Raw genomic sequence first — 21,478 nt, forward strand, 5'->3', positions numbered from 1 at the left:
TTCAACTAGGACTGTCAACATGAATGAATGAGTTAACTCGTGTGATTCATCACTGTTAAAGGCCTACTGAAAGCCACTACTACCGACCACGCAGTCAGTTTACATATCAATGATGAAATATCAACATTGCAACACATGCCAATACGGCCGGTTTAGTTTACTAAATTGCAATTGTAAATTTCCCGCGGAAGTATCATGTTAAAACGTTGCGGTATGACGTCACACATTGTAGAGGACATCTTGTTCCCGCACCATTTCCAGTTATAAGTCGTTTATTTCCATCGCATAATTCCACAGTATTATGGACATCTGTGTTGCTGAATCTTTTGCAATTTGTTCAATGAATAATGGAGACGTCAAAGAAGAAAGCTGTAGGTGGGAAGCGGTGTATTGCTGCTGCCTTTAGCAACACAAATCCAATCCAATCCACTTTATTTATATAGCACGTTTAAACAACAATAACGTTTCCAAAGTGCTGCACAGCCATGTTAAAAACAATTAACACAGCCGGTGTTTCATTGTTTACATTCCCGAAAGATGACAGTGAAGCTTTACTATGGAACAGAGCGGTCAAGCGACCACGGTTGGATTGGACCACACGCACACACAAAGTACAGTGTATTATGCAGTGATCTTTTCGAAAGATCGTGTTTCGAAGAGGCTCCCTTGCGAAGGGCAGAGATGGGCATCGCCACCACCCGTCGACTGGGGCCTTCAGGTTGTACAGGTACGACCATATAAACTCACTAAAACACTAGTAACACAATAAGCAGATAAGGGATTTTCCAGAATTATCCAAGTAAATTTGTCTAATAACATCTGAATCGCTCCCACTGTATAGTCTTTTTTTTTTTTTTTTCTAGTCCTTCACTCTCCCTTTCCTCATCCACGAATATTTCATCCTCGCTCATAATTAATGGGGAAATCGTCGCTTTCTCGGTCCGAATCGCTCTCGCTGCTGGTGGCCATGATTGTAAACAATGTTCAGATGAGAGGAGCTCCACAACCCGTGACGTCACGCGCACATCGTCTGCTACTTCCGGTACAGGCAAGGCTTTTTTATTAGCGACCAAAAGTTGCGAACTTTATCGTCGATGTTCTCTACTAAATCCTTTCAACAAAAATATGGCAATATCGCGAAATGATCAAGTATGACATATAGAATGGACCTGCTATCCCCGTTTTTCAATAAGAAAATCTAATTTCAGTAGGCCTTTAACTCATGTGATTCATCACTATTAATGATGTAAACACTTGGAAAGTTGTGCAGTTTATTTGGAGCGTACTAGTAGCTCTCTTACCTTCATCGATCAATTTCATACGTCATGAGTGACCTCGACTGGTGTGCTAACCGCAAATTTCACCTCAAAGCACATCCTGAAAAAACTGAAACATCCATCCATCCATTTTGTACCGCTTGTCCCTTTTTGGGGTTGCGAGGAGTGCATTCGGGCGGTAGGCGGGGAACACCCTGGACAAGTCGCCACCTCAATACAGAGAGACAACATTCACACACCAGGGCCAATTATTTTGTGTTGCCAATCAACTTATCCCCAGGTGCATGTAATTGGAAGTGAGAGGGGCCTATCCCCAGCTGCATGCAAACTCCACACAGAAATAGCCCGAACCCGGGGATTGAACCCAAAACCTTCAGTTTTGTGCAAATAAAGGGCATGCATTCAAGTAAAATGTTTAAAAATGTTCCTGGATGATCTTCCAACAAAAGAAATGCATTTGTCCACAAATATTTGGCTCTTTTCTTAAGCAAATTTCAATGGTGCAAAGGTTTAATCACCAGTGATTAATCATTAGTCCAAATTCCAAAATGTGAATCATCTGATTTATAAAAAAACTAATAATAATAATAAGCTGTCAAATGTTAGCTTAGTAGTGGTCACACCATTAGTTACACCTGCCCTGTTACAGCTTTCACAAAGATAATAATGCTCTTTTTTGTTCGACACTGTTATACATCATATTGTGATTTACAAACCCCGTTTCCATATGAGTTGGGAAATTGTGTTGGATGTAAATATAAACGGAATACAATGATTTGCAAATCCTTTTCAACACATATTCAGTTGAATATGCTACAAAGACAACATATTTCATGTTCAAACTGAAAAACTTTTTTTTTTGGGGGGGAAATCATTAAATTTTGAATTTGATGCCAGCAACAGGTGACAAAGAAATTGGGAAAGGTGGCTGATAAAGTTGAGGAATGCTCCTCAAACACTTATTTGGAACATCCCACAGGTGTGCAGGCTAATTGGGAACAGGTGGGTGCCATGATTGGGTATAAAAGCAGCTTCCATGAAATGCTAAGAATTCACAAACAAGGATGGGGCGAGGGTCACCATTTGTTAAGCAAATTGTCGAACAGTTTTAGAACAACATTTCTCAACGAGCTATTGCAAGGAATTTAGGGATTTTACCATCTGCGGGCCGTAAAATCCTAAAAAGGTTAAGAGAATCTGGAGAAATAACTGCACGTAAGCGATGATATTGAATGAATGAATGGTTTATTTTGAGCCATGCAAACAAAAGAATGACTTAAAATACAAAAGAAATATATATATGTACACATTATATTCACACCTACATTGTAAACATTACATGTGACTAATCTTTTGTAGATGTCAAGATTGGCTCAAAAGGGAGTGGGAAGGATTAAACTTATTAGTTCCCACCCCCTATATATATACAATATATATAATACAATAATAATATAATTCAATTCAGTGGTGGCTGTGTAGACGCTATAGATTATCTATATATAATACACTTAAATTCACACACACATATATACATATGCTCACACACATACATACACACACACATGTAGTGGGCAGTATCGCTCAGTTGGTGGAGCGGCCGTGCCAGCAACTTGAGGGTTGCAGGTTCGATCCCCGCTTCCACCATCCTAGTCTCTGAGGTTGTGTCCTTGGGCAAGACACTTTACCCACCTGCTCCCAGTGCCACCAACACTGGTTTAAATGTAACTTAGATATTGGGTTTCACTATGTAAAGTGCTTTGAGTCACTTGAGAAAAGCGCTATATAAATATAATTCACTTCACTTCACATACATACAAATGATATATATATATATATATACATATATATGTATATAGACATATACATACATACATATACACACATAAGCACATACATACACACACATCCATCATATATACACACACACACCTATATAAATACTATATATTATATTACGGACCTTTGATACATCAGGCGGTACTGCATAAAAAAAACAACACATCAGTTTGTAAAGGATATCACCACATGGTCTCAGGAACACTTCATAAAACCACTGTCAGTAACTACAGTTGGTCGCTACATCTGTAAGTACAAGTTAAAACTCTACTATGCAAAGCCAAACCCATTTATCAACAACACCCTGAAACGCCGCCGGCTTCGCCGGGCCCGAGCTCACCTAAGATGGACTGATGCAAAGTGGAAAAGTGTTCTGTGGTCTGTCGAGTCCACATTTCAAATAGTTTTTGGAAATATTCGACATTGTGTTATCCGGACCGAAAGGGAAGCGAATGTGTCAAACAACAACAACATGAGGGTTTATGGATGGAATGTGAAGCTGTCTAATCTAAGATAGAATGTGTCAACAACAACAACATAATGAGGGTTTATGGATGGAATGTAAAGCTGTCAAATCTAAGGTAGAATGTGTCAACAACAACAACATAATGAGGGTTTATGGATGGAATGTAAAGCTGTCAAATCTGAGGTAGAATGTGTCAACAACAACAACAACATAATGAGGGTTTATGGATGGAATGTAAAGCTGTCAAATCTAAGGTAGAATGTGTCAACAACAACAACATAATGAGGGTTTATGGATAGAATGAGTGTGTGTGGTCAGCCACACACAATTATTGGTTCTGGTGTTACTTCAACACGTGCTGACATGTTTTGTGTTAGGTGTGTGGCGGCGACCAGCCCTACATGGCCCCCGCTGATCTGGAGCGCTGCCACGAGGAGTTCCGTGAGACCTCTGTGCGCTACTTCCGCTCGGTGAAGAAGATGGGCGGCGAGGAGTTCTGCCAGCGCTACCAGAGCCAGCTGGAGGCGGAGCTGGACGAGGCCTTGGGCAACTTCTGCAAGCACAACGAGGGCAAGAACATCTTCTACGCCGCCCGCACGCCCGCCACGCTCTTCGCCGTCATGTTAGTGGCCTACGTGGTGTCGGGCGTGACGGGCCTGCTGGGCCTGAGCACGCTGGCGACGCTGGCCAACCTGCTCATGGGCCTGGCACTGATGTCGCTCTGCGTCTGGGCCTACGTCAAGTATTCTGGAGAGTTCCGTGAGGTGGGGACGATTATAGACCTGGTGGCGGAGACGCTGTGGGAACAGGTGAGTGAAGGGCCTCCATTTTCATGATTAGGAAAGCCTTGTTTCAGGACGCCCCATCCCCACCCGGCCTGCCATCTTCACTTCCTGTCTTTGGTTCTTCCACTTCCTGTCAACCAAGTCTTGACCTATTATTTATCCAAATCATCCTCCCTGAACCTTCTGGATTTTCCTCCTCCGCGCTTTAACTCTACCTCCTCCCGCTCTGCTCCTCAGGTCCTTTCCAAACTTTACCAGCGCGTGGTCAAGGGTGTGCCCTGGCCCGCCGCCCTGCTGGCCAGAGCGACGCCGGCCGTATGGGCTCTGTCCCCTCCCAACAACAACCGCTACTTCCATCAGCGCCACAGAAAGATCCGCTAGACCGCCTTGTCGTGTCTTTGTTCCCCTGTAGCAACCACATCCCATGGCACACTATCACTGTCTTTGTAGCGACCACGCCCCATGGCACACTATCACTGTTTTTGTAGCGACCACGCCCCATGGCACAATCTTCTTCTCTTTCATGGCCTTGTTCTCTGGGACTCACTGTGGTCCTTTGGACTTTGTCTTTCTTTACAGTCCCTGGCCAAGTCCACACACTTTTTTTTAAGAACACTGGTTGCCAGTTCCATGCAGAAGCAACAGGTGGCACTATAATATCAATAACCTTGAGGTAGAAATGTAATAAACTTATATTCGTAAAAATAAAATGTAGTACTTAAAGGCCTACTGAAATGAGATGTTCTTATTTAAACGGGGATAGCAGGTCCATTCTATGTGTCATACTTGATCATTTCGCGATATTGCCATATTTTTCCTGAAAGGATTTAGTAGAGAACATCGACGATAAAGTTCGCAACTTTTGGTCGCTAATAAAAAAGCCTTGCCCGTACCGGAAGTAGCAGGCGATGTGCGCGTGACGTCACGGGTTGTGGAGCTCCTCAAATCTGAACATTGTTTACAATCACGGCCACCAGCAGCGAGGGCGATTCGGACCGAGAAAGCGACGATTTCCCCATTAATTTTGACGAGGATGAAAGATTCGTGGCTGAGGATATTGATAGATAGAGATAGATAGATAGTACTTTATTGATTCCTTCAGGAGAGTTCCTTCAGGAAAATTAAAATTCCAGCAGCAGTGTACAGAGTTGAGATCAATTTAAAAAAAGTAAAAAGTAAATCATGGGGGTTTAAATGGAAACACAATAGAGAAATAATACAATAAGAATATAACAAGAGGAAGTAGGCAGTAGTGACCATGTTATGAAGACGTATTGCACTGTTATTGTTTTGCATCCCCTGTCATCCTAGTACCCCCCCGCCCCAGAGAGGAGTTGTACAGTCTAATGGCGCGTGGGACAAAGGAGTTTTTGAGTCTATTAGTCCTGCACTTGGGATGAAGCAGTCTAGCACTGAACAGGCTCCTCTGGCTACTGATAACGCTATGCAGAGGGTGACTGGCATCCAGGATGCTCACTAGTTTGTCAACAGTCCTCTTCTCTGCCACTGTCACCAGTGAGTCCAGTTTCATTCCCATTGTAGAACCGGCCCCGCCTGATCAGTTTCTCAAGTCTGGAGCTGTCCTTCTTAGATGTACTGCCCCCCCAGCACACCGGCAACCACAGACTGGTAGTACATCCACAGGAGTTTTCTACAAATGTTGAAGGAGTGCAGTCTCCTGAGGAAGTACAGCCTGCTCTGTCCTTTCTTGTACTGGTGGTCCGTGTTGACAGTCCAGTCCAGCTTATTGTCCACCCTAACCCCGAGGTACTTGAATGAGTCCACGGTCTGTACCTCAACTCCCTTGATCACAATAGGTTGTGACCGTGGACTCGACCTCCCAAAGTCAATGACCAGCTCCTTGGTCTTTGACGGATTGAGCCGCAAGAGGTTCGCGTGGCACCAGACAACAAAGTCCCTCACCAGGTTCCGAAACTCCTCCTCTCTGCCGTCCCTGATGCACCCGACCATGGCCGTGTCATCCGCGTACTTGTGGGTGTGACACAGCTCTGAGTTGTAGCAGAAGTCAGCGGTGTACAGGGTGAAGAGAAGAGGGGCCAGCACCGTTCCCTGCGGTGCTCCGGTGCTGCTGATCACAGTTTCAGACGTGATGTCCTTCAGTCTGACGTACTGTGGCCTGTCGGTGAGGTAGTTCGAAATCCAGGCAACCAGGCAGGGGTCCACTCGCATTTTGTAGAGGTTGTTCTGGACGAGGCGGGGCTGGATGGTATTAAAGGCACTCGAGAAGTCCAGGAACAGGATCCTCGCAGTGAGTGGGCTCGGTGCAGCAGGTAACGGATAGCATCCTCCACACCAACGCCTGCCTGGTACGCAAACTGCAGGCTGTCCTGGGCATGTTGCACCTGTGGTCTGAGGAATATAGCGAAGGACTAGACAAAATAGGTCTCTGCTTTTTGCAGACGATGTGGTCCTGTTGGCTTCATCTGGCCGGGATCTTTAGCTCTCACTGGATCGGTTCGCAGCCGAGTGTGAAGCGGCCGGAATGAGAATCAGCACCTCCAAATCCGAGTCCATGGTTCTCTCCCGGAAAAGGGTGGAGTGCCATCTCCGGGTTGGGGAGGAGACCCTGCCCCAAGTGGAGGAGTTCAAGTACCTAGGAGTCTTGTTCACGAGTGGGGGAAGAGTGGATCGTGAGATCGACAGGCGGATCGGTGTGGCGTCTTCAGTAATGCGGACGTTGTACCGATCCGTTGTGGTGAAGAAGGAGCTGAGCCGGAAGGCAAAGCTCTCACTTTACCGGTCGATCTACGTTCCCATCCTCACCTATGGTCATGAGCTTTGGGTCATGACCGAAAGGATAAGATCACGGGTACAAGCGGCCGAAATGAGTTTCCTCCGCCGTGTGGCGGGGCTCTCCCTCAGAGATAGGGTGAGAAGCTCTGCCATCCGGGAGGAACTCAAAGTAAAGCCGCTGCTCCTTCACATCGAGAGGAGCCAGATGAGGTGGTTCGGGCATCTGGTCAGGATGCCACCTGAACGCCTCCCAAGGGAGGTGTTTAGGGCACGTCCGACCGGTAGGAGGCCACGTGGAAGACCCAGGACACGTTGGGAAGACTATGTCTCCCGGCTGGCCTGGGAACGCCTCGGGACCCCCCGGGAAGAGCTAGACGAAGTGGCTGGAGAGAGGGAAGTCTGGGCTTCCCTGCTTAGGCTGCTGCCCCCGCGACCCGACCTCGGATAAGCGGAAGAAGATGGATGGATGGACTAGACAAAATAAATAAAGCGATTCAGATGTTTTTTAGACACATTTACTAGGATAATTCTGAGAAATCCCTTATCTTTCTATTGGGTTGCTAGTGTTTTAGTGATTTAAATAGTACCTGATAGTCGGAGGGGTGTGTCCACGGTTGTGTTGACGCCAGTGTCTGGTGGAAGTCACGGCAGCTGGTAAGAGGCGACTTTTTACCACAATTTTCTCACCGAAACCTGCCGGTTGACAAGTGGTCGGGATCCATGTTGGCTTGACCGCTCTGATCCATAGTAAAGCTTCACCTCCGGGAATTTTAAACAAGGAAACACCGCGTGTTTGTGTGGCTAAAGGCTAAAGCTTCCCACCTCCATATTTCTACTTTTACTTCTCAATTTTTAATTGAAAAAAATTGCAAAAGATTCAGCAATACAGATGTCCAGAATACAGTGTAATTGCGCGATGAAAAGAGACGACTTTACGATAATACGTCCCCTCCAACTCGAGACGTCACGCGCAGGCGTCATCATTCCGCGACGTTTTCAACAAGAAACTCCGCGGGAAATTTAAAATTGTAATTTAGTCAACTAAATGTGTTGCAATGTTAATATTTCATCATTGATATATAAACTATCAGACTGCGCGGTCGCTAGTAGTGGCTTTCAGTAGGCCTTTAATGTGCAAATATGATATGCAAGTAAACTAGCACTATGTATATAAATTTTAACAATGTTGAATACAGCTTGTAAGACAAATACAGCATGCATACTTTTAATATATGCAAATATATTTCTAAAGATGTGTTTAGTTAAAATCCATAAAGTGTATATATAAAACAAATATAGCAAAATACAACACAAAGTTATTATAATACACTATATAGGTAAAATAGAGTATGCTATATTTAAAACACATAAGGAACATGTTTTTTTTCCAAATTCAGTATATACAGTGGGGCAAAAAAGTATTTAGTCAGCCACCGATTGTGCAAGTTCTCCCACTTAAAATGATGACAGAGGTCTGTAATTTTCATCATAGGTACACTTCATCTGTGAGAGACATAATGTGAAAAAAAAATCCAGGAATTCACATTATAGGAATTTTAAAGAATTTATTTGTAAATTATGGTGGAAAATAAGTGTTTGGTCAACCATTCAAAGCTCTCACTGATGGAAGGAGGTTTTGGCTCAAAATCTCACGATACATGGCCCCATTCATTCTTTCCTTAACACGGATCAATCGTATTGAATCACCCCAAAGCATGATGTTTCCACCCCCATGCTTCACAGTAGGTATGGTGTTCTTGGGATGCAACTCAGTATTCTTCTTCCTGCAAATACCACGAGTTGAGTTTATACCAAAATGGATACATGGATGATACAGCAGAGGATTGGGAGAATGTCATGTGGTCAGATGAAACCAAAATAGAACTTTTTGGTATAAACTCAACTCGTCGTGTTTGCATCCCAAGAACACCATACCTACTGTAAAGCATGCGGGAGGAAACATCATTCTTTGGGGCTGTTTTTCTGCTAAGGGGACAGGACGATTGATCCGTGTTAAGGAAAGAATGAATGGGGCCATGTATCGTGAGATTTTGAGCCAAAACCTCCTTCCGTCAGTGAGAGCTTTGAATGGTTGACCAAATACTTATTTTCCACCATAATTTACAAATAAATTCTTCAAAATTCCTACAATGCGAATTCCTGGATTTTTTTTTCACATTCTGTTTCTCACAGTTGACGTGTACCTATGATGAAAATGACAGACCTCTGTCATCATTTTAAGTGGGAGAACTTGCACAATCGCTGGCTGACTATATGCTTTTTTGCCCCACTGTATATAAATATGTGTTACGGTATGCAGGTAAAATGTAGTCTGTAGATATACTTTTTATTACACATTGTAAGTAAATATATTACGGTAAATATGTACTTTCCCAGGGGCTGGGTCGAATGCAGAAGGTCATTCCACCGCACTGAGCGTGTCAGAGGTACTTCCACTTTGAACTTTATAGAGCACAGTTTGAAAAAAGTGAATAAAATGCATGTCATATTTGTCAAAAAGTAAAGTACGACTATTTAGATGTTCCAAATAGTATGTCAAATACATCCGGTATGTATGTGGGAACAGAAAATATTAAACTTAGACTTCCTTTTTATTGTCATTCAAATTCGAACTTTATAGCACAGATAAGAACGAGATTTCTTTACATAAGCTCATGGTAGTGCAGGATAAAAAAAAAAGCAATAAGGTGCATATATAATTTATATACCCGATTGTAGCTGAGATAGGCGCCAGCGCCCCCCGCGACCCCGAAAGGGAATAAGCGGTAGAAAATGGATGGATGGATGGATATATAAAATAAATAAATAAATAAATGAATTAATAGATTACTGTACAGATAAGTATATTGCACTTTTTCACATGCGTCCACGTTTATAGATGTATGTTATATTGTCTTTTTTATTCCTGCGAGTTAATCGATTTTGGGGGGAGTTGAGGGGATAATAATTATAATTATTATTATTACATTATATATATAATTCCCACCCCTTTTTAAATGTTTCATTGCAGCCATTTGCTCAAATCTGAAATCATTTTATTTTTCATGAATGTTCTCTCAGGACCCATCTTAACAAAAACTGAACCATCCCGTGGTCCAGGTATTCAGAGCCTTTGCTCAGGACCACCTTAACAAAAACTGAACCCGAGGTGTTTATTCCAGCTGTGTAATCAGGGTCATCGTCTTTTTTGGGAGGTGAACCTTCAGCCCGGTCTGAGTCCCGAGCACACTGGAAGAGGTTTTTCTTCCAGGATACTTGACTCTCAACGCAAATGTCCGTGCAGCAGAAAAACACCCCCGAAGCATGATGCTGCCACCAGCATGTTTCACTGTTGGGATCGTGTTGTATTGCAGTGCCTGCTTTCTTCACATATACCTCCTAGAAGGAAGTTCAATCTTGGTCTCATCAGACCAAAGACTCGTATTTCTCAGTCGGGGAGTCCTTGGTGTGTTTTCTGGCAAACTCTGCGGTCTTTAATATTCATATGTTTCTTAGAAATCGAATAAAAAGCAGTGAAAGTTGACTTTGTTGAACTTTCTCCCATCTCCCTACTGCATCCCTGGAGCTCAGCCAAATGATTTTTGGTTGTTGTTCTTCACCTCTCTCACCAAAGCTCTTCTCCCACCATTGCTCAGTTCGGCTGGACTGCCAGGTCTAGGAAGAACGGTGCTAGTCCCAAACTTCTTCTATTTAAGGATTTTGGAGGGATCTTGCAGAAATGTTTGGAACCTTGATCTTTGCCTTGCCACCATTCTGTGTCTGCGTTCCTTGGACCTCCTGATTGACATGCACTGTGAGCTGGGAGGTCAAGTCTCATTCAACACAGCTGGACTTAAGTATGAGCCAAGGATCTGAATACCATGGGACGTGTTGTGTCAAGCAACATGGCTGCCATGAAAGACGTTCCCTACCTGTAAATACACAATGTGTGTAAATATAGTTTTAAAAATACGGTAAATGTTTTTATTTTATTTTAAAATGTCTACTTTCAAATTAAATGTTGAACATTTTTTACAAATACTGCTATTTTTAACACTAGATTAAAAAAAAAAATGTTATACAACATGGGCAAAAACATGTCACTTACAAACCCCGTTTCCATATGAGTTGGGAAATTGTGTTAGATGTAAATATAAACAGAATACAATGATTTGCAAATCCTTTTCAAGCCATATTCAGTTGAATATGCTACAAAGACAACATATTTGATGTTCAAACTCATAAACTTTATTTTTTTTCTTAGAATTTCATGGCTGCAACACGTGCTAAAGTAGTTGGGAAAGGGCATGTTCACCACTGTGTTAAATCACCTTCTCTTTAAACACTCAATAAACGTTTGGGAACTGAGGAAACTAATTGTTGAAGCTTTGAAAGTGGAATTATTTCCCATTCTTGTTTTATGTAGAGCTTCAGTCGTTCAACAGTCCGGGGTCTCCGCTGTCGTATTTTACGCATCATCATGCGTAACACATTTTCGATGGGAGACAGGTCTGGACTGTAGGCGGGCCAGGAAAGTACCCGCATTCTTTTTTTACGAAGCCATGCTGTTGTAACACTTGTCTTGCTGAAATAAGCAGGGACATCCATGATAACGTTGCTTGGATGACAACATATGTTGCTCCAAAACCTGTATGTACCTTTCAGCATTAATGGTGCCTTCACAGATGTGTAAGTTACCCATGCCTTGGGCACTAATGCACCCCCATACCATCACTGATGCTGGCTTTTGAACTTTGTGCCTATAACAATCCGAATGGTTATTTTCCTTTTTGTTCTGGAGGACACCACATCTTCTGTTTCCAAATATAATTTGAAATGTGGACTCGTCTGACCACAGAACACTTTTCCACTTTGCATCAGTCCATCTTAGAGGAGCTCGGGCCCAGCCAAGCCGGCGGCGTTTCAGGGTGTTTTTGATAAATGGGTTTGGCTTTGCATAGCAGAGTTTTAACTTGCACTTACAGACGTAGCGACCAACTGTAGTTACTGACAGTGGTTTTATGAAGTGTTCCTGAGCCCATGTGGTGATATCCTTTACATGCTGATGTCGGTTTTTGGTGCAGTACCGCCTGAGGGATCAAAGTTCCGTAATATTATCGCTTACGTGCAGTGATTTCTCCAGATTCTCTGAACCTTTTGATAATTTTACGGACCGTAGATGGTAAAATCCCTAAATTCCTTGCAATAGCTCGTTGAGAAATGTTGCTCTAAAACTGTTCGACAATTTTCTTACAAAGTGGTGACCCTCGCCCCATCCTTGTTTGTGAATTACTCAGCATTTCATGGAAGCTGCTTTTATACCCAATCATGGCACCCACCTGTTCCCAATTAGCCTGCACACCTGTGGGGTGTTCCAAATAAGTGTTTGATGAGCATTCCTCAATTTTATCAGTATTTATTTCCACCTTTCCCAACTTCTTTGTCACGTGTTGCTGGCATCAAATTCTAAATTAATTATTATTTGCAAAAAAAATAATGTTTATGAGTTTGAACATCAAATATGTTGTCTTTGTAGCATATTCAACTGAATATGGGTTGAAAAGGATTCGCAAATCATTGTATTCTGTTTATATTTACATCTAACACCATTTCCCAACTCATATGGAAACGGGAATTGTACTTCAGTGTATATAAATACATGGAACTAATAGTCCGTAGGTAAATGTTTATCATTTTTTCAACAATGTCTAATGTTTTTCAAATGTAGGTACTGGAAATAAAGTTGACAAAATACATTTAAGTAAAATGAGACTAAAAAGAACATATAGATATCAATCAGGTGCCATTGTGGCCCGCAGCTTGGGTTTTGTTGGCCCGCCAAGTAGAAATAAAGACAAGTGTAAGTTAACAGAGTAACTGATGTCATGAGCAAAACCTGAAGTAATAACCATGTGCAGTGCAGCTAATAACAAAGATTATTTTTAAATATGTGTCTAGAATTTTTATTACTTTAGTTTGGACAGCAGCTGCTTTAAATTAAAAGAAATATGCAATATTTAGAAAATAATATACATATTTTTGAAGGTGAAATGATAGTAACTGATTGTATTACAACACATAGATGTAGTACAGTACGGCATGTGGTGTGGTCTCACTATTTGGCAGGAAGTGTTCCTCACCTGTGTGTTGCTGCAGGTGGTTCAAGCAAATGTAAACATACGGCTCGGTCTCACTATTCGGCAGGATGTGTTCCTCACCTGCAGGTAGTCATCCATCCATCCATTTCCTACCGCTTATTCCCTTTGGGGTTGCGGGGGGCGCTGGCGCCTATCTCAGCTACAATCGGGCGGAAGGCGGTGTACACCCTGGACAAGTCGCCACCTCATCGCAGGGACAACACAGATAGACGGACAACATTCACACACTAGGGCCAATTTAGTGTTGCCAATCAACCTATCCCCAGGTGCGTGTCTTTGGAGGTGGGAGGATGCCGGAGTACCCGGAGGGAACCCACGCATTCACGGGGAGAACATGCAAACTCCACACAGAAAGATCCCGAGCTTGGGATTGAACCCAGGACTACTCAGGACCTTCGTATTGTGAGACAGACGCACTAACCCCTCTGCCACCGTGAAGCCCTGCAGGTGGTCAAGCAAATGTAAATATGTGGCTCGGTCTCACTATTTGGCAGGAAGTGTTCCTCACTTGTGTGTTGCTGCAGGTGGTTCAAGCAAATGTAAATATGTGGTTCGGTCTCACTATTTGGCAGGAAGTTTTTCTCACCTGTGTGTTGCTGCAGGTGATTCAAGCAAATGTAAATATGTGGTTCACTATTCGGCAGGATGTGTTCCTTACCTGTGTGTTGCTGCAGGTGGTTCAAGCAAATGTAAATATGTGGTTCGGTCTCACTATTCGGCAGGATGTGTTCCTTACCTGTGTGTTGCTGCAGGTGGTTAAAGCAAATGTAAATATGTGGTGCGGTCTCACTATTTGGCAGGAAGTGTTCCTCACCTCTGTGTTGCTGCAGGTGGTTCAAGCAAATGTAAATATGTGGTTCGGTCTCACTATTTGGCAGGAAGTTTTTCTCACCTGTGTGTTGCTGCAGGTGATTCAAGCAAATGTAAATATGTGGTTCCCTATTCGGCAGGATGTGTTCCTTACCTGTGTGTTGCTGCAGGTGGTTCAAGCAAATGTAAATATGTGGTTCGGTCTCACTATTCGGCAGGATGTGTTCCTTACCTGTGTGTTGCTGCAGGTGGTTCAAGCAAATGTAAATATGTGGTGCGGTCTCACTATTTGGCAGGAAGTGTTCCTCACCTCTGTGTTGCTGCAGGTGGTTCAAGCAAATGTAAATATGTGGTTCGGTCTCACTATTCAGCAGGATGTGTTCCTTACCTGTGTGTTGCTGCAGGTGGTTCAAGCAAATGTAAATATGTTGTTCGGTCTAACTATTTGGCAGGAAGTGTTCCTCACCTGTGTGTTGCTGCAGGTGATTCAAGCAAATGTAAATATGTGGTTCAATATTTGGCAGGAAGTGTTCCTCACCTGTGTGTTGCTGCAGGTGGTTCAAGCAAATGTAAATACGTGGTTCGGTCTCACTATTTGGCAGGAAGTTTTTCTCACCTGTGTGTTGCTGCAGGTGATTCAAGCAAATTTAAATATGTGGTTCAATATTTGGCAGGAAGTGTTCCTCACCTATGTGTTGCTGCAGGTGGTTCAAGCAAATGTAAATATGTGGTTCGGTCTCACTATTTGGCAGGAAGTGTTCCTCACTTGTGTGTTGCTGCAGGTGATTCAAGCAAAATTTAAATATCTGGTTCGGTCTCACTATTCGGCAGGATGTGTTCCTCACCTGTGTGTTGCTGCAGGTGGTTCAAGCAAATGTAAATATGTGGTTCGGTCTCACTATTTGGCAGGAAGTCTTCCTCACCTGTGTGTTGCTGAAGGAGGTTAAAGCAAATGTAAATATGTGGTTCGGTCTCACTATTTGGCAGGAAGTCTTCCTCACCTGTGTTGCTGCAGGTGGTTCAAGCAAATGTAAATATGTGGTTTGGTCTCACTATTTGGCAGGAAGTTTTCCTCACCTGTGTGTTGCTGCAGGTGATTCAAGCAAATGTACATATGTGGTTTGGTCTCACTATTCGGCAGGAAGTGTTCCTCACCTGTGTGTTGCTGCAGGTGGTTCAAGCAAATGTAACTATGTGGTTCGGTCTCACTATTCGGCAGGATCTGTTCCTCACCTGTGTTGCTGCAGGTGATTCAAGTAAATGTAAATATGTGGTTAAATATTTGGCAGGAAGTCTTCCTCACCTGTGTGTTGCTGCAGGTGATTCAAGCAAATGTAAATATGTGGTTCAATATTTGGCAGGAAGTGTTCCTCACCTCTGTGTTGCTGCAGGTGGTTCAAGCAAATGTAAATATGTGGTTCGGTCTCACTATTCAGCAGGATGTGTTCCTTACCTGTGTGTTGCTGCAGGTGGTTCAAGCAAATGTAAATATGTTGTTCGGTCTAACTATTTGGCAGGAAGTGTTCCTCACCTGTGTGTTGCTGCAGGTGATTCAAGCAAATGTAAATATGTGGTTCAATATTTGGCAGGAAGTGTTCCTCACCTGTGTGTTGCTGCAGGTGGTTCAAGCAAATGTAAATATGTGGTTCGGTCTCACTATTTGGCAGGATGTGTTGCTGCAGGTGATTCAAGCAAATGTAAATATGTGGTTCGGTCTCACTATTTGGCAGGAAGTGTTCCTCACCTGTGTTGCTGCAGGTGGTTCAAGCAAATGTAAATATGTGGTTCAATATTTGGCAGGAAGTGTTCCTCACCTCTGTGTTGCTGCAGGTGGTTCAAGCAAATATAAATATGTGGTTCGGTCTCACTATTCGGCAGGATGTGTTCCTTACCTGTGTGTTGCTGCAGGTGGTTCAAGCAAATGTAAATACGTGGTTCGGTCTCACTATTTGGCAGGAAGTGTTCCTCACCTGTGTGTTGCTGCAGGTGATTCAAGCAAATGTAAATATGTGGTTCGGTCTCACTATTCGGCAGGATCTGTTCCTCACCTGTGTGTTGCTGCAGGTGGTTCAAGCAAATGTAAATATGTGGTTCGGTCTCACTATTTGGCAGGAAGTGTTCCTCACTTGTGTGTTGCTGCAGGTGATTCAAGCAAATGTAAATATGTGGTTCGGTCTCACTATTCGGCAGGATGTGTTCCTTACCTGTGTGTTGCTGCAGGTGATTCAAGCAAATGTAAATATGTGGTTTGGTCTCACTATTCGGCAGGATCTGTTCCTCACCTGTGTGTTGCTGCAGGTGGTTCAAGCAAATGTAAATATGTGGTTCGGTCTCACTATTTGGCAGGAAGTGTTCCTCACTTGTGTGTTGCTGCAGGTGATTCAAGCAAATGTAAATATGTGGTTCGGTCTCACTATTCGGCAGGATGTGTTCCTTACCTGTGTGTTGCTGCAGGTGATTCAAGCAAATGTAAATATGTGGTTTGGTCTCACTATTCGGCAGGAAGTGTTCCTCACCTGGGGGGGCTGTGTGTTGCTGCAGGTGGTCAAGCCGCTGAGTGAACATTACGTGGAAGACAAGGTGAGGCAGACGGTGGTCAACTCTCTGAAAGCCAGCCTGACAGAAGGCAGCTCGCAGCAACACGCCAAGTTAAAGACGCACTGACGCACTTCCTGTCGTCAACAACAACACCAAAGCTGACCTCCCTCGCTGTGGCCTTTTTGCCAAAAACAACAACATCATGCCTTCCACTTCTTCACAGCGTTCTTGGTTAAAAAAAAAGCACAATCAGGAAGTTCGAATGTGAATTGTTTGGACAGTATTACTGAGAATCACATGTAAAAATAGGAAGTGTCACTCAAACTGTAACAAGACGCCATATTGCTTTCATTTTTACAACAGCGTGCTAAGTTAAGCGCTAATAACCTTTAATGTCGGACTTAACATCTTTACTACTTAGTCGACTTCTTCATAGGAACACTGACTTTTCACCATTTTTATTTAGCTTAAAGACAAAACTGAATTAGCTTAGCATGACGGTTAACCATTTTTCATAGAGTCCCAAAATATATTTTTGTTTTCATAAAATGAAAACAGTTTAGCTTGCTGTTAGTGTGAAGGCGGAACAAAATGATCTTAGCTAACGTCCAAATGCCATTTCTCGCTTCCAAAAGAGGTTTATAAGTACAAAGTTATGTTTAAAAGCCGACTATGACATTATGTGGTACAACTGGTGATTTTTAAATGCTAACGTTTGCTACTTCCGATCTCCAGGCTAATCAAAGCTAATTTCCCAGCCAGTTCCTGCCCGTTTAACTTTTCATCGCCATAAAAATATTTTCTAAAAATGAAATGTCTAACTCAACGAAACAACGTAAAGACTGTTTTCTCTCCCTTTAGTCGTCGCACTTTAACATCGATAATACATAGTTTGTGTACTTTATAGAAACGCCTTGATACATTAGCTTAGCTTGAAGGCTAACCTTTTTTTATAAAGTTTAGTTCCAAAAGATCTTTTTGTTTTCATAAAATAATTGTAGGTATTAAATAGTTTAAGTGAAAGCAGGCTATTATTGGCTTAGTAGTGATCTTTAGGAGCTGTTTAACGCTAGCAGTTGCTAATCAAAACACATTTGCTCCAGTCTTCGACCCACAAAAACTTTTATTCTTAACACAAATTTTATGTTACGTGAACACTATTTTTGTGCTTTAATCACCACACTTGTTTAACATCTATAGTACTTAAAGCAACATAAAAATACTTATTGCTGACTTGACAGTTTAGCTTGCTGTTAGTGTGAAGGCGGAACAAAATGATCTTAGCTAACGTCCAAAGGCCATTTTTCGCTTCCAAAAGAGGTTTATAAGTACAAAGTTATGTTTAAAAGCCGACTATGACATTATGTGGTACAACTGGTGATTTTTAAATGCTAACGTTTGCTACTTCCGGTCTCCATGCTAATCAAAGCTAATTTCCTAGCCTGTTCCCGCCCGTTTAAATTTTCACCGCCATAAAAATATTTTCTAAAAATGAAATGTCTAACTCAACGAAACAACGTGAAGACTGTTTTCTCCCTTTAGTCGTCGCACTTCTTTAACATCGATAATACATAGTTTGTGTACTTTATAGAAACGCCTTGATACATTAGCTTAGCTTGAAGGCTAACCTTTTTTTATAAAGTTTAGTCCCAAAAGATCTTTTTGTTTTCATAAAATAATTGTAGGTATTAAATAGTTTAAGCGAAAGCAGGCTATTATTGGCTTAGTAGTGATCTTTAGGAGCTGTTTAACGCTAGCAGTTGCTAATCAAAACACATTTGCTCCAGTCTTCGACCCACAAAAAGTTTTATTCTTAACACAAATTTTATGTTACGTGAACACTATTTTTGTGCTTTAATCACCACACTTGTTTAACATCTATAGTACTTAAAGCAACATAGAAATACTTATTGCTAACTTGACAGTTTAGCTTGCTGTTAGTGTGAAGGCGGAACAAAATGATCTTAGCTAACTTCCAAATGCCATTTCTCGCTTCCAAAAGAGGTTTATAAGTACAAAGTTGTGTGTTTAAAAGCCGACTATGACATTATGTGGTACAACTGGTGATTTTTAAATGCTAACGTTTGCTACTTCCGATCTCCATGCTCATCAAAGCTAATTTCCTAGCCTGTTCCCGCCCGTTTAAATTTTCACCGCCATAAAAATATTTTCTAAAAATGAAATGTCTAACTCAACGAAACAACGTGAAGACTGTTTTCTCCCTTTAGTCATCGCACTTCTTTAACATCGATAATACATAGTTTGTGTACTTTATAGAAACGCCTTGATAAATTAGCTTAGCTTGAAGGCTAACCTTTTTTTATAAAGTTTAGTCCCAAAAGATCTTTTTGTTTTCATAAAATAATTGTAGGTATTAAATAGTTTAAGCGAAAGCAGGCTATTATTGGCTTAGTAGTTATCTTTAGGAGCTGTTTAACGCTAGCAGTTGCTAATCAAAACACATTTGCTCCAGTCTTCGACCCACAAAAAGTTTTATTCTTAACACAAATTTTATGTTACGTGAACACTATTTTTGTGCTTTAATCACCACACTTGTTTAACATCTATAGTACTTAAAGCAACATAGAAATACTTATTGCTAACTTGACAGTTTAGCTTTCTGTTAGTGTGAAGGCGGAACAAAATGATCTTAGCTAACGTCCAAATGCCATTTCTCGCTTCCAAAAGAGGTTTATAAGTACAAAGTTGTGTGTTTAAAAGCCGACTATGACATTATGTGGTACAACTGGTGATCTTTAAGTGCTAACGTTTGCTACTTCCGGTCTCCATGCTCATCAAAGCTAATTTCCTAGCCTGTTCCCGCCCGTTTAACTTTTCACCGCCATAAAAATATTTTCTAAAAATGAAATGTCTAACTCAACAAAACAACGTGAAGACTGTTTTCTCTCCCTTTAGTCGTCGGACTTATTTAACATCGATAATACATAGTTTGTATACTTTATAGAAACGCTTTGATAAGTTAGCTTAGCTTGAAGGCTAACCTTTTTTCATAAAGTTTAGTCCCAAAATAGATTTTTGTTTTCATAAAATTATAGATATAAAATAGTTTAAGCGAAAGCAGGCTATTATTGGCTTAGTAGTGATCTTTAGGAGCTGTTTAACGCTAGCAGTTGCTAATCAAAACACATTTGCTCCAGTCTTCGACCCACAAAAAGTTTTATTCTTAACACAAATTTTATGTTACGTGAACACTATTTTTGTGCTTTAATCACCACACTTGTTTAACATCTATAGTACTTAAAGCAACATAGAAATACTTATTGCTAACTTGACAGTTTAGCTTGCTGTTAGTGTGAAGGCGGAACAAAATGATCTTAGCTAACTTCCGAATGCCATTTCTCGCTTCCAAAAGAGGTTTATAAGTACAAAGTTGTGTGTTTAAAAGCCGACTCTGACATTATGTGGTACAATTGGTGATCTTTAAGTGCTAACGTTTGCTACTTCCGGTCTCCATGCTAATCAAAGCTAATTTCCTAGCCTGTTCCCGCCTGTTTAAATTTTCACCACCATAAAAATATTTTCTAAAAATGAAATGTCTAACTCAACGAAACAACGTAAAGACTGTTTTCTCTCCCTTTAGTCGTCGCACTTTAACATTGATAATACATAGTTTGTATACGTTATAGAAACGCCTTGATACATTAGCTTAGCTTGAAAGCTAACCTTTTTTTTTTTTTAAATGACTCGTTATGTCTAATGTTGCGTTCAAATGTCAGTTCTTGCTTCATAAAATGGTTTATGGGTCATTGCTCGTTTAAAAGCAGACTACGGTAGAAGTAGTAAGCCTCAAGTGCTGCCTTAAGCTAGCACTTTCTACTTCCTGTCCGAATGCTCATCAAAGAAAATTAACTCGAGACTCCAACTAAGGACCTTTTGACTTTGCAGCCTCCGAAAAACGGTGTATTTCTTAAAAGTCTGACGTCAACACGAAGACTGTTTTCGCCCGCTTGTTGATTCTCAGGAGCTATTAGACGCACGCTGTTTATTCCCTTTTCCGTGACTGCAGGTGGAACTTGGGTATTGAAATAACCTTTACGCGTTTTAGTTCCCTTCTCCGTGACTGCAGGTGGAACTTGGATATTTAAATAGCCTTTACGCGTTTTAGTTCCCTTCTCCGTGACTGCAGGTGGAACTTGGATATTGAAACAGCCTTTACGCGTTCTTGTTCCCTTCTCTACGACTGCAGGTGGAACTTGGATATTGAAATAGCCTTTACGCGTTCTAGTTCCCTTCTCTACGACTGCAGGTGGAACTTGGATGTTGAAATAGCCTTTACGCGTTTTAGTTCCCTTCTCGGTGACTGCAGGTGGAACTTGGGTATTGAAATAGCCTTTACGCGTTTTAGTTCCCTACTTCGTGACTGCAGGTGGAACTTGGATATTTAAATAACCTTTACGCGTTTTAGTTCCCTTTTCGGTGACTGCAGGTGGAACTTGGATATTTAAATAACCTTTACGCGTTTTAGTTCCCTTCTCGGTGACTGCAGGTGGAACTTGGGTATTGAAATAGCCTTTACGCGTTTTAGTTCCCTACTTCGTGACTGCAGGTGGAACTTGGATATTTAAATAACCTTTACGCGTTTTAGTTCCCTTCTCGGTGACTGCAGGTGGAACTTGGGTATTGAAATAGCCTTTACGCGTTTTAGTTCCCTACTTCGTGACTGCAGGTGGAACTTGGATATTTAAATAACCTTTACGCGTTTTAGTTCCCTTCTCAGTGACTGCAGGTGGAACTTGGATATTTAAATAGCCTTTACGCGTTTTAGTTCCCTTCTCGGTGACTGCAGGTGGAACTTGGATATTTAAATAACCTTTACGCGTTTTAGTTCCCTTC

At 41.8% G+C, this 21,478-nt stretch overlaps 1 protein-coding gene across 2 annotated transcripts in view; it reads left to right on the forward strand.

Annotated features, from left to right (window-relative positions):
* The window catches only part of LOC133559671 (atlastin-2-like), a 58,537-nt gene that overhangs the window by 34,994 nt on the left and 2,065 nt on the right, over window positions 1–21,478 (forward strand). Inside the window, exons 13-15 of one of the 2 annotated variants that reach the window (XR_009808246.1) lie at window positions 3,957–4,388; window positions 16,628–20,771; window positions 20,892–21,311. Coding sequence is in view for 1 of the 2 variants with exons in the window: in XM_061911657.1 (XP_061767641.1) it covers window positions 3,957–4,388; window positions 4,602–4,745 (576 nt within the window). In the remaining variant the exon portion in view is untranslated. Of the gene's footprint in view, window positions 1–3,956; window positions 4,389–4,601; window positions 7,017–16,627; window positions 20,772–20,891; window positions 21,312–21,478 lie in introns of those variants that run through there. The other variant, XM_061911657.1, reaches the window with a different exon arrangement.

The sequence above is a fragment of the Nerophis ophidion genome, linkage group LG09 (assembly GCF_033978795.1).
Source record: "Nerophis ophidion isolate RoL-2023_Sa linkage group LG09, RoL_Noph_v1.0, whole genome shotgun sequence".
NCBI classification, from domain to species: Eukaryota; Metazoa; Chordata; class Actinopteri; order Syngnathiformes; family Syngnathidae; genus Nerophis; species Nerophis ophidion.